General features: G+C 34.9%; 1 protein-coding gene across 7 annotated transcripts; it reads left to right on the plus strand.

Annotated features, from left to right (window-relative positions):
• Positions 1–122: 122 nt before the first annotated feature.
• Positions 123–16,677, plus strand: LOC103990319 (uncharacterized). 7 transcript variants are annotated; one of them, XM_009409407.3, is made up of 17 exons: positions 123–638; positions 739–1,055; positions 2,101–2,178; positions 3,404–3,624; positions 5,966–6,058; positions 6,281–6,364; positions 7,077–7,208; positions 7,315–7,420; positions 7,499–7,561; positions 7,728–7,781; positions 9,827–9,884; positions 12,400–12,476; positions 13,023–13,093; positions 13,248–13,308; positions 15,589–15,648; positions 16,060–16,122; positions 16,257–16,677. In XM_009409407.3, the coding sequence occupies exons 1-17, from the start codon at positions 497–499 to the stop codon at positions 16,377–16,379; spliced, it is 1,803 nt and encodes a 600-aa protein (XP_009407682.2). In that variant the 5' UTR covers positions 123–496; the 3' UTR covers positions 16,380–16,677. The 7 variants fall into 7 exon arrangements, 6 of the variants coding, with proteins under 6 accessions (XP_009407682.2, XP_018684828.2, XP_064972634.1 ...); XR_010488520.1 differs by lacking the exons at positions 16,060–16,122; positions 16,257–16,677 and adding exons at positions 13,960–14,007; positions 15,221–15,269 and having other exon boundaries at positions 280–638; positions 15,589–15,647; XM_009409408.3 differs by having other exon boundaries at positions 502–638; positions 746–1,055.
• The last annotated feature ends 220 nt before the right edge of the window (positions 16,678–16,897 follow it).

Genomic DNA, 16,897 nt, shown 5'->3' on the forward strand with positions numbered 1-16,897 from the left:
CCAACAAACGATGAGTCCCCGTTGGCTGATAAGCGGGGCCCATTACAGTCCACCAATAAAAAGTGCTCTGCTCCGCGTTATTGCGTCATTCCGTGGGACGGCAGACCACCGTTCGTCCCCAACCCCATCCGTTATTCTGTTGGGACTCCCCGCTACTTCAATATCCGGCACACGTTAACCTGCTCCACTGCTTCCAACCGGAAGACGACACGCGTGTGTGCACCAGTGGGAACCGGCGTCGCGTCGGTTGCTTTATATTGTTCCGGGGGACCATCGCATCTTGCTTCTTCTTCTCCACCTCCTCCTCCGGCTTGCATCGATTCTTCTACTTGCAAGGAGTCGTCTTAGTGGCGGTGGTGGTGGAATTATAATCGTTGCCTCTCTCCCCACATCGGGAAGTGAGGAGTCGGTGGAGGCGGAGGAGGTGGGAGCGGCGCACCGGATTCCCCTTATCCCCTCCCGCATCCCTATGCCTATTTAATCCCCCAATAGGACGATGCGGATGCCGAAGAGGCCCCTTGTCGCCGCTCTCTACTCTTCTGCTTCCGCCGCCTCCTCCTCCTCCTCCTCCACCGCCCTCCTCCTCTTCCGCCCTCGCGCTCCCCATCCCCCCCCTCACCGCTACCTTCCAAGAACAGGTCGGCAGTCCCTCTCCTCCCTCTCTCTCCCCCCTTTGGATTTCTTGATTGTATTTGGTTTGGATTTGATGAGTCCGGCAGGTGCTAATACTTTGATTAGGGTACAGCCGGTCGGTGTGGAACGGATCGATGGAGGGGATTGGGGTGGACGAGAAGAGGCCCTTGGCAGTCGATTTGGGTCCCTGCAATGCCGCCGATGGTGGAGACCGGCGGATTTGGTCGTCCCGGGAGTGGGGGCAGAAGATTGCCACGGGGAAGCGTATTTTCTGTAATCGATCGCTGAATATGAAGAATATTATCGCGGTTGGGTTCGACATGGACTACACGCTGGCACAGTACAAGCCAGAGACGTTCGAGTCGATGGCCTATGATGGAACGGTCAAGAAACTGGTTTATAATCTGGGGTATCCTCATGAGGTTTGTGATTCTGAATTGTGCCATTTTTGTCCTTATGTTTATTGGATTGAGTTTCTTTGTTGAAGATTGCATTTTGTCTTTACATTCTGGAAATTTGATAAGTCAAATTTAACGTTCCGTTTCTGTGTAAACGAAGAGCCTGCATTTTTAGACAGTTTTGTTGAATTGGTTGCACAGCCATTATTAGTATTTTATAGAAGGAGCTCTCCAAGCTTAGTAATCCGCTTTTGTATATTTTTATGCTCTTCAAGTGTGTGAATTAGAGGCTGGACGGATTATGTTTTCAACTATAAAATAAAGAACAAGATGTAGTTAGTAATCCATGTAATAGAAATGAAGGTTTATAGTTTCCCATGAGGACTTATGCCATTTCCTGTCAATGAATTCGATGTAATTTGATCCAATTTTATAATTTTGATACAGCTTGAATTGGATGTGGATCAATTTTTTGATTGCATAATTCTATTAGTGACCCAACCATAATGTCCAACTGGTAAACGGATTGGATAGAGATGCCTTTTGTCTGATTTGTTTTGCTGCCCTATCCTATTACATAATATATGCTATGTTTTAAACTGTTCTTAATTAGTATCCACCATTATATTATTGCATAAAGAGGATAAACATTGATAACATGAGCTTCATGCAGACTATCACTGGTTTTATCTAAAACCATATCCATGCTGGCAGAATAGCAGTACTACAACAAAAATTTTGTCAGAAGAACTTTCTTTGGTCCGGATGAAAGCAATTTATAATCTTTTTCCAGAGAAATATTCTATAATGTTTCAATTATTGTCCCAATATTGAAGTGTGGCGATGTATTAGCTCTGAACTTGGATATGAATGCATAGAAATGTTTTGAGGATTATTCTAAATCTTATACATCATATTATAAAGTTATATTCCAGGAGTTTCTTTTAGCCCTCCGAAGTTGAGTAGTTTACTTTAATAGACAATTTGTGCTCAGAATTTCTGATAATCACATACATTATTATGTAGAATTGTGAATACAACTGAGCCACATTATTTCTTAAATTTGCAGATATTGGAATGGACATTTGATTCGAAGTACATGGTCAGGGGTTTGGTTCTTGATAAGAAGAGGGGCAATATTTTAAAGGTTAGCCTTTTAAACTCATTTGTTTGGATTTACAGAGTAGCACTTTAAATATATGAACAAAAAGTTCCGTGAGCTTCTTTGAAAAGCCTTCTCAAAGCATTGTTGTGAATTGGTATGCTATGAGCAATCGAGCATGCATATACATGTTTTCTGCCCTTCTTTGTTCTCTCTATTCATAGATTTGCATCTTCTTGAGCATGTTGTACATTTTTATCTGCATATGTTTGCTGCTGCTGCATGTGGCCCATGTAATGCTTCTGTGCAAGTTGTCTGCAAGTATGCATCCTTGTGTGCGATATGCTGGAGAACTATGTACGTATACAATAAGAATATGTATATTGATGTATGTGATTCCGTCTTAAATATTATCTGTCAGTTACTAGATATTTCTTTTCTGATGATCTGCTTCTTAATCTACTCCTACTCATTGATCTTTAATTAAATTAAAATTAAAATTTAATTTGTCCAAGTTGTTTTTAGTATATCTAAGAATGGACCTTGATAATAGCAACAGAAAAGTACATTACAAACATATAAACCCATCATGCTTTTAGGTCTTCTTAATCAACCTATGCAGTGAAGATTTATAGAAAATTACTGAAAATGTTAACAATTGGAACTTTTCCTCATCAAACTATGGCACACTGGGTAACTGGAAAATTCAAAAAAATTTTACCAATCACTAAATGTATCATCAAGATTTTTGCTTGCTTTCTGCATATATACTTATACCATTATAGTTACAAATGGACTTATTTTCCTGATAGAGCTTTATGTTTGAAGTGTCAAACATAAATTATACTTATACCCAATCTACAAGGCATCTGCATATGATCTAGGGAGTATTAAGTATTAGATGATTGAAGTGTCTATGTTTGGATGCAAAGACTTTGATTAGCTTCACTGCTGCTCCAAGACTGCCATCTGAAATCATAATTACATCTATTATGAGAACTTGTTTGACACCTGACAAAACATGATGGCTCAATTCCTATATCCCATGTCCTATTTCTTCTATGAGTATAAAGGATTAGTGAGGATTTAATCTGATGTACTCTTCCATTTTTTTTTTGTTATACCCACTATTTAACATCAGAGTAATATGTGTAATTTCATGATCATCTTAGTCTATGGCCCTTTTAATGTTACAATGTAAAAGTTTCATTTTAGTTGTTTGCCTCTTTCCTTCCAGCAACAATTTCTGGATAAGTTGTTTGTGTTTCAGATGGACCGACACAAGTATGTAAAAGTGGCATACCATGGGTTTAGGGAGATGTCTAAGGAAGAAAAAGTTTCAACTTATGGAAATACATTAGTTCGTGATTCCTTCGACGAGCCTGATTATGCTTTGATTGACACTTTGTTCTCTCTAGCCGAAGCATATCTGTTTGCTCAGCTTGTTGACTTTATGGATAAGAACCCTGCAAAATTTACTTCTGGGGTTGAGTATGTACTTCTCATTGCTTTGTCATTTTGTTAATCTAAATTCAATTTCGATCCTTTGTCTTGTTTTTGGCTATAGTTTGTCATTTGAGGAAGTGATGAGTTTCACTAGTAATTTTTTGGTATGTAACAACAGAACTATGTTATTTTATTTTCACATAGTATATTTTTATGTATGTTGTGATTGAAGTATATTTGAGAGTGTTTGGTACATTTCTGTGTGTGGCCATGTGATTATCTTTTTGTATTTTGCATATAAAACTAAATAAAGGATGTATAATTGTTTCTATCAGATATCTGGATGTCAATAATTGGATTTAGCCTTTATACATTAGAATATGAGCGTAAACTCTCATGAATAATGTAATATTCTCAAAGCGCTCTATCTCATGGTCAGTTGATTAATGTGCCATTCTCTTTCTTTTCATGAGAGTTATTATTATTTTCACATTCGTCCTTTCATTATTAAATGATAGTACTGTATACAATAAGAGAAGTTCAAACAAATTGGTCTCCTGTTGCTACGTTAATGCTTTAGTTTGCTTCATCTGTTTCCTTATGTACTAGGCTTCCCTTATTTTGGTTCATATAGCTTGTAAATTAATTATATTGAAAGATACTATGGGAATTCTTTTTGAAATTATAAACATCCATTGTTACTAAAGAACAAATTAGCTGAAGACTGAAGTTGGAGTCATATTGTGTTTCGTCTCCTTTAATTTTGTCATTTGGCAGTTCTGCACACATACCCTTGTAAGGTCCTGAGCAATAGCAGTTGGTTTCAGTACAGTATATCTAATTAGATAGTAATTTATCAATATTCAGCAGTTAATAAAGGTCAGTTTAGTTCCTTTTCGTTTTTAATGCTTGAGGTGGAATCTGGTTATTTGGAGCTGTATGCATGAAGATTGAACTTGAAAGATTCAAGCAATGAATTAATAAATAATTAACAATCACAAGAAAGAAATGAAATGTGTGCCTATCATATGGTGAATGTTATGCAATTCAGTACAAAGAATTATATTCAGTTTTCTTTTCCAAATTTTTAGTTTGATTTATGTCAAGTTAGTAAGATCAAAGAGTTCTAAATATGAATCTTTTGTTGAGTGTATGAAGGATAAATGATAAATGTTCTATAGAAGAAATAGTGCTCTTTTAGATCTGGGGTTTTCTTTCTTCTATGATTCTATCTTTGTCTCAGGAGGGTTTCTTCCAGCTTCTACTCTACTTCTGCACCTTCTACCCCCGTCGTTGTTTCTAACTTGCATTTTGCATACCTTCTGTTATCTTTGGTTATGTTGTATCAATTTTATTCCCTCTATATTCTGACATAGACTAAAGTTGTACCGCTATGCTGTCTGGTTTGCAACAGAGTCCTTCTTCTTTGGCATCACATACAAAATGTTGAAAGATTTGAAATAGGAAGATTTGAGGAATTTTCCAAAAATTATTCTTTAGGCTTGTGCTATTGGTTAGTGTCAAGTTGGCATGTCATGCTTTCATTCAGGTTGCCAAATTAAGGTCACGAGAGGAATGAATTACCAGTAATAATGTATATACTTGAATTATTATGTGGCAGAATGATGTATAACATAATAGTCAAATGTTTTAGTGCTTTCTTTGTTGAAGATAATTTTATAACAAGGAACACAGAAGTCTGAATTAGTAGCAGAGTCAAAAGTAGTTGTTAAAAACTTCAAATATATTTTATTAGGTACCACTGAAATTTATTTACACAGCATTTCATGTTAATTTTTTTGCAATGATTTTAGTGAAATGAGAAGAAAATTAGGCAAAGTTGTTGTGAGTTAGTTTTCTTGCTGCCACAACAATTAAAATTGTCCTCTGTTAGTCTATTTTTGGAGACTGGATTATATGATCTGTTGATTATAAATTCTCTCTCTCTCTCTCTCTCTCTCTCTCTGAACCTTGAAGTCTACTGCAAGGCAAAATCATTAAGATAATACATCTAATTCCTCGAAGGCCAAAAAATTTCACACTCTCTCATTTCATTCTCCTTCCCTCCCTGAAAGATTATTAAGAAGGCCCAAAAATGATATAGATGGATAAAAATATGGTTAAAAAAATTCATTTACTATTATAGATTATGAAATAATGGTTAATTAGTTTCTAACTGGTTCTGCATGTAGTCTTCTAGATGATGCATATTTCTTAGTTGAAATGTAATAATCAATTTGTCATTATTTGAGACCCCTTTTTTTTGTTTTAAGAAATTCTAGAAGCCTCAATTAGGGCCCACAATTTCAAGATGCCTAGATGGTTTTTCTTTCTTAAGGATTATCTGTTTTAGTTTGATCAGTCATAACTAGTCATTGCAATGCAGCTATATTCGAATGTATAAAGATGTAAGGGCAGCAGTTGACTTGTGCCATCGTGATGGAACTTTGAAACAAATGGTTGCGAAGGATCCTGGAAGGTAATTATTGTATAATGATAACTTTTTTACCGCAAAATTAGATTTGTGTATATAACATGCTATTATAATCGAATGATCTAACAGCCACCGTAATTTGTGTTTTTAATTTAATGTATACTTCATTATACTTTTGAAGTGATTTAGAAGGGAATTTTATATTTTATCTTCAAGATAATTTGTCCAGCATATATATGACATCTGAGAACTTTTTTGAACTTCTAGGTATATTAATGAAGATCTATCAATTGTTCCAATGCTTAGAATGCTTCGAGATTCAGGCCGTTCCACCTTTTTGGTCACAAATAGGTATCATTTCCTATGATATTGTTTATGATTCTGCTAAAGTAGAGATGGCATATACCAGTACAAACAATTAACTTTTAATAATTTGCTGACTCAAGCCATTTGATTATGGTTTGTAATTGTAAGTACAAGTAGCTCAATATTAAAGTTTTGGATGTTGGGCTGTATATGGAAAGGAAGAACTGAGATTAAGTTGTGGCAAGGAAGCCTTGTCAGCACTAGTTACATCTTAGGTGAGAAGATCAAGTTTAGGCAGTTGCCTTCATATATTGTTGACCTGACTAGTGAGGGGACAATATAAGAGGCAGCATATTCATAATGGACGAGTGTATTGTAAGCAATCCTGAACGCAAGCTGTGAGAGGACTTGTTAAGATTTTCTGTTCAAAGACTTTCTTGGATATAGACCCGCATAAGTTGGCCAATTTGAGAGGACTTATTAAGACTTTTCTGTTTAAAGACTTTCTTGGAAACACACCACTGCATAAGTTGGCCAAATAGGTCCTTCAGAGAGTGACTTGATATCCATTTGGCTTGTCCTGTCTATTTATGGTAGCTCGTCTATTCAACTTTGAATTGTTGTTATTTCTTAACAACATTGTGCAATGCATAAATAAGCTTTTAGAACATCTTAAGGTGTGCGGTTACAAAATGTTCTTCTATCTTTGTCAACGGTTGCTACTAATTTCTTTTAACAGCATGATTACTGATTGCAGTTTGTGGGACTACACGAACGTTGTTATGAATTATCTCTGTGGGAACTGTAACTCAAATTGTGACTCTGCTGGTTGTGACTCTGCTGGAAACTATGAATGGCTTCAAAACTTTGATGTGGTTATAACAGGCAGGTTGGAATTTATCATTGAAATTCTTCTATCTTAATTCATCAGTATTGTTTTTTTTCCAAATACTTTTTACCCTGTGGATTAATGGAATAGTTCTCAACTTATACAGCTCAAAGCCAAGTTTCTTTCATGAAGAAAATCGTGCAAACCTTTTTGAAGTGGAATCTGAAACTGGAATGCTGCTTAATACTGACAATGGGACTCTAGTTCCTCAGGTAAGTAAAAAAATATGTCATTTTTCCTACCGTTTGCATTATTATTCTCTTATTTTTAAATTTTTGTTCTGTGTTTAGGTAGGAAGTACCTCCCCAAGATTGCCTCCAAACCACTTAAAAAAGGCATGCAGAGTTTTCCAGGTAAACACTAACCTTAATCTAAAGCTACTACTGAATCAAATAGAGTTTTTTTTTTGTTAGAAAACTACTTTTGATATATCTATTTTGACTTTAAATGTCATTTACCTGTTCCTCATCTCAGTAATTAATTTTTATTAAATAAATCTATTTTGACTTTCATTCTCAGGGAGGTAATGTTGCACATCTTCATAAGCTGCTGTCAATTGCTTCAAGTTCCCAGGTGCTCCATTTGTTAGCCTATTTATAGAATATCATGAAATTTTAATTTCTACAATAAACATTTTTGTAAAACATGATCAGAAGTTATTGTTAAGCATGATTTGTATGATCAGACAGTTTTTACATTAACAACATACTACTTCAATCTGTAGTTTTATTGCATTTTATTCTTTCTAACAGTTACTTTCCTAGTGCAAAGAGGATTCTTTTCATTAGGTAGTCCTTAAATAAGATATGGATTAAAATACATCCTGTATCCATAGAGGAGACTCTGATTCCCTGTCCTTGTTTTCTAGTATACTGGTCCCTTCAATTGTTATGTGATTCCATCAGGTTATTGCATGGACATATGCAGCCGCATGTTGTCACATCCTAGAACCTTTTTGTTAAATTTCAATTATGATGCTATTTTTATTATATGAATATCTGTTGTTTTAAGCTTTTTTATGCATTATATAGAGGCAAAAGTTAAAAAAACACCAACTTGGATTCATTTTCCCAAAGAAGAAGGTCTATTATAGGATGCATTCTAGGCAACAGCTGGTTCTGTACAGGACATTCTTGTTACATACTGGGCTATCATGACTGATAACCTGGACTTATAGCTGAATTATCAAGAAGATAAAACAGATTACATAGAATTCACTCGAAGGTCATTTACTTCATTTGACATTTCAAATTGTTATAGTATATTTACCAAGAGCTTTCTAAAACCTATGACACAGAAAAAGTTTGGTTAGGAAATAAGTTGACAATCTGGTTCTGTAATTATTGTCATTCCTTTATAAGGTGAACTTCCAAATTTGATGCAAAATCTAACTAAATTAAGTTAACCAGAGTACTAAATATTTGTTTCACCTTGTTTGTGATTTCTGATACAGTTTTAAAGTAAGTATACAAGTTAATAGTTGCTATATATAGAATAATATATGACTTTTTAAGATTTCAAGCATGTATTTTTTGCCTAATTGGTTAGCATGTTTTGCTCTTTGTTCCAAATCTTCTAGGATGTGGAGATTGGACTGGTCCCTTGTGTTGGCTTATTTTTTGTGCTCCTAGGAGCATGGTGTAGCTTTTACTAGAGTTTTGCAGTAATATACAGCTTTCTTTTCGGAACAAAAAAAGAGATGATTTTTTAAGGAATCAATGCATGAGGATAAAACTGGGAAATTTAGCTTTTTTTATTGATATTAACAATGACAATAACAATGCTGCCAATGATGGTGATGACAACAACCACATGATAATTCTATATATACTGCAAGATCTTTTTACCAAATATTTGGGGCCAACCATATGTATTTTCTCCTGCTATTTAACCTTTTTAAGAGCAACTTTCTTATTATTTTTAACGTAATTATGTCCTTTGTCTAAGTCTTCTTTTTTCAGCCTTTTGGAATATATTTAACATTAATTAACATATTTTTCTTACTGTGTGCTTTAAGGTCTTCATTAGATTTCTTAAGTACCTTAAGGTGGTGTGATCTCGTTTTCACTTGTTGTTTTCTTTTACTTGCCAAATTTGAAACAATTTGATAGCGTATCTTTTCTTTCTGGTACATCTAATCATCCATCTCAATATGTTTCATAAAATTTATGGGTCATGATTTGTTAAGGCCTTTTAATTGTAATAACTAAAGTTCTGCTAGTTCCAATTGTGCTCATGATTCTGCAGATTGAACACCTTTGAGTACTTAATGCAATTTCTTGGTAATGGAACATCTTTCTATAATGTCAATCCTCTAAATGTAAATGCTTTTCAACTTTAGTTTCATACAAACATATCTAATTTTCTCACTTGGCTTCGGTGACTAGCCTTGTACATGCAATGATGCAACAAGATGCATGCATTGTAAAAATTTATCAACCTCTTCTCATATAGCTTATCCAGCTTTTAATTTTGACTTAGTAACTAATGACAATATTAACATGGTATTATACAATCGGTGCTTTCACTGAATGTAAATGTCTGAAGTGGAATTTTTCTTGTCAACTAAATCATTTAAACATCATGTCTTATCATGATGCTTTTTTGCATTATAATAGGTTCTTTACGTTGGAGACCACATCTATGGAGATATTTTGCGAAGCAAGAAAGTGCTTGGTAATTTTATTATGTCTATTTTCATGATTTATGCTTGTTTGTTCTAGATAATTCTCTAAATCTAGGTTATTGCTTGTGCTTGTGTTTTTCTAAATGTATTGTCTTATGTCTGGACCTGTATTATCATTTGATATATTTACACCATCCTGTCAGTTCCTTAACCGATCTCTGTTGTCATGGTATTATGATATGTAGTCTATATTTCAATGTTTTTATTATATGATTATCTGTAGTCATCCGTGTATTGTGATTTTTTTTCATTGATTTTCTATATTTCCTGAGCTGAAATTGCTGGACTTATAGTTTAAATCATTAAGGTCTTTATGGAATGTCAAAATTTACAAAGTTTGAAATTACATTTAATTGTAGTTTCTACTAGCATCCATACCAGGGTCTGCAGTACCGAACTGTACCACCCGGTACGGGCGGTATGTACCGGTCCGACAGGTTGCCGGTACGCGGATCGTCTGTTACCGGTCCGAGTGCACTGTAGCATTATAGCAGTGCACTAAAGCACTGTAGCAATGCACTGTAGCAGTACCGAGCCCAGGTCGAAATACTGGTACGGTACGGTATTACGAACCTTGATCCATACAATCAGGAACACTAGTATCTTTCTGTTTGTCTAATGTCATCTTGATCCACTGACTGTAGTTAGCCACACTTCCCTATTATGCTGCATGAATCTTATTTTAACCTCAAATTCTACCACGTTTTAGATTTTTCTTAATTTTCATTTTGGGAAGCATGTAAGCAATCTTTAGATTGCCTCATCATGCATTTTATCCTCCCTTATTTCATCATGCATTTGTATGATGTGTATTTGGACTGGTCATCTCATTGCAAGCTTGTTCTTTCAATCCTTTTGATTTTATTTTGGTTTTCATGTTATTATTACAACTTCATTTCTACCACAGTTCTGCTGGACTACTTTATCTATTTTAGTTGGTCACTTGGTCCACTCCATAAAGTTGTTCAATCTTTTGTCTCAAAGCTCTAGCATTTAGATAGTATAGTATTTTTTTTTACTTAGGCAAATATCATTGTCAAGACCTCTCACAACTTTTCATCATTACTTATGTTTAAATCATCTATCCTATTTCACATTATCTCATTTTCAAGTAAATGTATTTACCACATCTTCATATATTGTTGCTTTACTTCACAGTCTCTTTATATTGTTGAATTATAGCCACCATTATTGTCCAGATATTCACAGCATTGGCTTGCCTGCATTATATTTTAATTGCCAGGTCATCATCCTAGGCTATCAAAGTAATCTCCGCTATAGTAGAAAATCTGCTAAAGTAATCAAAGTAAAATGATGCATATGATGTTAGTGATACCTGATCTGGAATATGTATCATCATCAAGAATATCAGCCAACAATCTAAATATCAGTCTGTTTGTAATACATTCTGACAAGATGTTGCCCCAGTACAATAGGTTTGTATGGACCAGTATACCTCTCATGCCGACATGGGCAAGGGCCTGGAAAAATTAAAATTGAGTACAAATAACACAATTTAGGAGTCTCCTGTTATTCTCTTCCCATGGACCCTTCCTCACAGCATCTTACTTGGGGGGTGTATGTCGCTGACCCATCCTTTGATTGCTTAAATCCTCAAACCTTTTCGATGGCTTTAGTCAATAATTAGACTGATAAATTCTTTTAATAAATTGGAGCCAATTTTCATGGTTTCCAGTTCAACAAAATCGGGTAGTACTTGATGGCTGCATTTCAATCTGACATTTGACTGGTAAATAAATTAAGACCTTCTTATTATTTGGTTTCAAGCTGACACAATATGTAGAAGACAATTTTTCAACAAAAGGCATAAATCATATATGTTGTCCCTCGAAAAAGTTACTCAGAATTAGCTCGTTAGGAGACTTATATACGAAACCATTTCATAATTAAAACTTGGAACACAATCTGGAATTGCTGGAACCTCAAAATTGCCTACTTAAAATTCTATATTTTCATAATTACTCAGAATAGCTTGTTAGGAGACATATATGAAATCATTTCATAATTAAAACTTGGAACACAATCTGGAATTACTGGAACCTCAAAATTGCCTCCTTATAATTCTATATTTTCTTGGTGGTGCCATGGGTAATTATTATCTTTTTCTTTTATACTGATTGTGAAATACATGGCACAATGGTGACTTGAACTTCTTTGGGGCATCTTGGAGATCAACATTTCCTATTATCCCCAACATTCCACAGATTATCTTGGTATTAGGTTAGCTCTCATATCATTTTTGTCATAACCCAAGCTTGCAATCACATGGGCTTCATCACTAAAAGGTTATGCTTAGAGATATGTTTGTTTCCATATGGAGGGTGTCACATCAGGTACACTACAGAATTAACTTGAAAGTTATTATCTCTTTCCAAAAACTTAACATGATAATTCTTTTTTGTATTTATATGGTTCTTATCCTTATTTCTTGTTACTAAAAGAAAAGGCATAATTGATTTTTACTGAATTGTTGTTCGATAAAAGGTTGGAGAACGATGCTCGTTGTTCCAGAACTTGAGCAAGAGGTTGAGCTTCTTTGTCGATCAAGGGAAATGCGTAAGGTATTAAGAAAATATTTTTCTTCTGGTACTTCTGAATATATTCATGAATCAATACAATAATAGTATTTAGAATCTTACAGGTGTATTCTTTGAAACATATTCATAGTTAATGTTTCACAGAGTTTATTCATTCATATTTTCTGCTGTTGCAAATAGTTCCAATAGTCTTTAAACATTCTTGCCATAATTTATTATACTCAATCTAGATTATCTTATTAATCCTCTACTGTGAGATGCTGGGAGAATTCCATGCTACAGTGAAACAAAACCTGCAAGATGAACTTCTATTGGTTGCAAATTCTATAATCTAAAAGCAAGATTTAATATTAAAAAACTGAATGGAAAAAATGTAAAAGCATTAGGAAAATCAAGTCTCCCAGGGTGGAAATAATAATTATTTTAGTTTTGGGCTTAAATTCTAAGCTGCTTATTTTAAGTTGGGAGAAAATCATAATGTTGATTTCTCTCATACCATCAATTTCTTATTGACTCTTTGTCCAACCGAACGTACTTCTTATGTTCATTATTTTGCAAATTTATGTTCAGAAGCTTCGACAGTTAAGGCTAGAACGTGATCTTGTTGAGGACAAAATTCATCACCTAAAATGGTCTCTCAAGTAAGAAATTTATGTACTGAATGATTTTGTTGGTAGATTTATCCTTATGAGTTATGAGATTAATCAGGCATTGTTTAGAAATTTCTCCTCTATATACACTGCTAGTTTCTTTTTTTTCTTTGTCTGCATCAATCAAAGTCTATTTATGGTACAGGTTTGATATTTTGGATGCAAATGAGGAACAGAGCTTATCATCCGAACTTCATAAACTGGAGGTGAGTTGGGCAATGCAAATATTGTAAATGGAATACATTTTGAAAATCAAGCAATGTCAAGTCTCCTATAGCAGTTGTTAGCATGTCTATTTTACATAATATTTAGAAGTCACTAACAAGAAGTTCTATAAGTTGTTTCTTGTAGTCCAGTGCAGTATTACCACTAGTTTAGGACCTAGTGGATCAAAAGTTACGAAGTAGCTGCTTGAAATTGACATTGTTAGTCGAATAAAAAGTTATGATGCCATAGCTAATTGAAAATGATATCATCAATCTCTTGCATTGATTTGTAATGTTAGTAAATTAAGTGTCAGGAGTAAGATACCCAACTTCAAATGGTTCCTAGCAGATGCCATCCTGACCCACAGATCAGATGTTCCATCCATGTTAACTTTTGTTAGAATAAAGTCTTGTTTGTAAAGTATCAATCAAGATCAAGACTTCCTGAAGGGAATCATAGATTAAGATTCATCCATTTTAATGCTAACTTGAAATGAGTACCTCGACCATGTCTGTATGTCTGTATCTTGGTTGCACGATTAAGAAACATTGTTTGAACTGCAAACTTGATATGGTTTTAAATTCTATGTACTAATTGTTTTATGCGCTTGAAACTACTTACCTTAATTATCTGAGCTATGTATACTGTAGACTACGTACGACCAGAACTTTTTGGGCTCTATACAAACCTGAGTGAAGGTATTTACTACTCGAGTAGCCAAGATAGGACAAGTTATCCATGTTCCTAAAGCTTGTTCTGTATTGCACTTGTGATGTATGTCTGGAAAATTTTTTCTGTTGAAGTTCCATTTTCTAGTTCCGTCTTTGTTCAGGTATCTAACATGTTATTCAGTTGCGTCCACTTCTGATACTTTGTACTCGTAATTATCTGGGCCCTCAGGATCAAGTTCTATTATCACACAGAAGATATGGGGATGTAATGAAGTAATTAAATGCTTATGACAAGAAATTTTTTGGATGCATGTAACACTGATAGAGCAGTAGCAAGTGATTGGGGTATAAGGTCTAGCCGAACAGTTATACAAAATGTGAAAGATTATAAATAGGAAAGAAAAAGGGGGACAGGTCTTTAACCATTGTAGTTTTTCCAAGAAAAGAGAATCACTTGTTAATTATACATGACTGTTGCTTATAGTTGATTTGATGAGGCCTTTTTTGATGTCGACCTGTCTGAGAGAAACCTACTATTTATTTTTTAGGTACTATATAATTGGTGGAGCAATTCTCTTTGTGCCAATCTGATATATCAGTCGTTGAACTAACTTGCCAGCAATGAAACCCATTATCTTTTTTTTTCGCAAAGGCTAAGGGGCAAAGGCGGGATTCGAGCCCAAGACTTTGTCATACTCTATTAAAGTCTTTACCAGCTAGGCTGGCTAGCACCTTCAGGAAACTCACTATTGTTTAGATTAGTTCTAAGAGATGTAATGTGAAGTTACCTATCAAGGTTACACCATGTGCTTTATGAAATTCTGGTCACTTTCATTATCATTTTTAGCACAAACTTTGTATCTATCATCTATGGTTTTGCAATCTTCCTTTGCCTAGATGATCATTTTTGTTGTTGAAAACCATGCTAATATATGTTTCTCTTTGTGTTTAGACCTTGTTCAGTTATTATATGCAAATTGTTTGAGCTATTTTTGAAATTTTGTCAGTTATGTACATCTTTTTCTCCAAAATATCTGTTTCTGTTTGTCATTATTTTGGTTGCTAGATCAGCAGGCTAAGTCGTAATCATCCTTCTATCTTTTTTGCTGCTTTTTGGTCTGATCTAACAATATAAGGTCGTAATATTTTCAAATTAAATAAAAATATCTTTATGATTTGTCATCTAATGCCTCACTCCTGCCTTCTTCCTTTCTTGCATGGTGTATTACTCAATCTCCAGTGCTTCCTGGGCTCATAAACATTGATGGCCACCATGAAGGATAATTCATGTTGTTCTCAAGCACAACTTTGTATTGTGGTTCATTCCATTTTCATCTATTTTAATTGCTTTTTCACATGGACATAGAGCTTTTGTGAGAAATCCTTCTCAATAGAGGTCCATCATTGAATTAGTTTGAAAAATGATGGCTTGTAATATATTTTTATAAATTCCATTATTCACATTTCACAATATGCAACAATTGTGTTTCATGCTACAACATAAACTTAATCTGCTTCTGCAGTGGAATATGTTTTTCTTGTATGTTAACTTTTGCGATGATTACCATCATATGTTGCTCAACTTTGGTCGTTCTTATGCATCGCTAGTTACAAAGGGAGCAGGTTCGTTGCCTCCATCAAGATGCCCAGAGGGAACACCACCAAAAGGTAATAACCAATTCTTAGAAAATGTAGCTCTTTTGGGCTGCAGATTAGCATGTCTACATGGACAAATACTATGAACATTTGTTACTAAAAGAAACTTTTCTTTGATGTTTATAACTAGATTATGTGCTTTCGTTTGTGTGTCTATAATTGATCTGTGGTATCAAACATGTTAAATATATCTAAGCTAGAATGAATATTTAGGAAACTTGTCCTCTGATTGGGTTGTCAGATGTTTTTCCATATTGCAAAACTAGATGTCCTGAACATCATAAAATTGCTTTTCTTGTTTATCATCTCTGTATTATGGCCTTCAATTTCTTTGCCTCCTGGGTAAAAATTGCTTGTGAGAAGGTTATATGATACTTAGTCGGCAGTGCTTATGTTCTTCTGTGCATCTTTTTGTCGATGTAGTTTCACAAGGTATGGGGGCAGCTCATGAAGACAGGTTACCAGAACTCTCGCTTTGCTCATCAGGTATTCCCCCTCCCTACCAGAGATCAGTGAAGCCTTCCCTCCTGCTTGTTCTGATGTGTGAATTCAGAAATTTTGCCACTGTTGTAGGGTGTATTTTCTGTGAAAAAGAAATTTTCTTGGATGTTTTTCCGCAGGTTGAGAGGTTTGCTTGTTTATATACAAGCCAAGTGACAAACCTGAGCTTGTACTCTCCTGACAAATACTACAGACCAAGTGAAGATTTCATGCCCCACGAATTTGACATTCTGGGACTGTAAGAGATCTTTGATGTACCGACGATCTTCTCTATCACACGTAGACGAAGGCTGTCAGCCGAAGCCGAGATCGATGCATAGGCAGGAAGACTCCATGAAGCTTGGTAGTCCATCGGTTTGGATCTACTTTCTGACTTGATGTGAGGAAATTGTAGTTTCGACGGTGACTTCGAAGAAATCAGTGTCTCTTAAAGTGTTTGTTTTGTCATATATGTAATATAAAAAGCAACATTATTTTGTTGTGGCACTGGTGAAATTTTAAAATAATACAAATTTAAAAAAAGAAATTCTCAAGGTTTCATAGTGAGACTTTTGGAGGATTTTTGTGTTGCTGGTCGTGACGTTCACAGTTTCAGCCAAAGCCAGAATGCTTTCTCTGTAACTGAGATGCTGAAGGGGGAAACTGCCTTTTCGGACCATCGTCGGTGCCTGACACTTTGTAATGCTCAGAAATGAAAATGGAAAACAGTTTTTAGTTGTACTATGATCGGCGGGTTGGTTGCAACGGAAAGCTGCACCGA

Source organism: Musa acuminata, chromosome BXJ2-7, assembly GCF_036884655.1.
Source record: "Musa acuminata AAA Group cultivar baxijiao chromosome BXJ2-7, Cavendish_Baxijiao_AAA, whole genome shotgun sequence".
Classification (NCBI taxonomy): Eukaryota; Viridiplantae; Streptophyta; class Magnoliopsida; order Zingiberales; family Musaceae; genus Musa; species Musa acuminata.

Coding starts and splice junctions, on each gene's coding strand:
- LOC103990319 (XM_009409407.3), top strand. CDS start 497: ATGCGGATGCCGAAGAGGCCCCTTGTCGCCGCTCTCTACTCTTCTGCT. Junction 2,179..3,403: donor AGAGGGGCAATATTTTAAAG/GTTAGCCTTTTA, acceptor TTTGTGTTTCAG/ATGGACCGACACAAGTATGT. Junction 7,782..9,826: donor CAATTGCTTCAAGTTCCCAG/GTGCTCCATTTG, acceptor GCATTATAATAG/GTTCTTTACGTTGGAGACCA.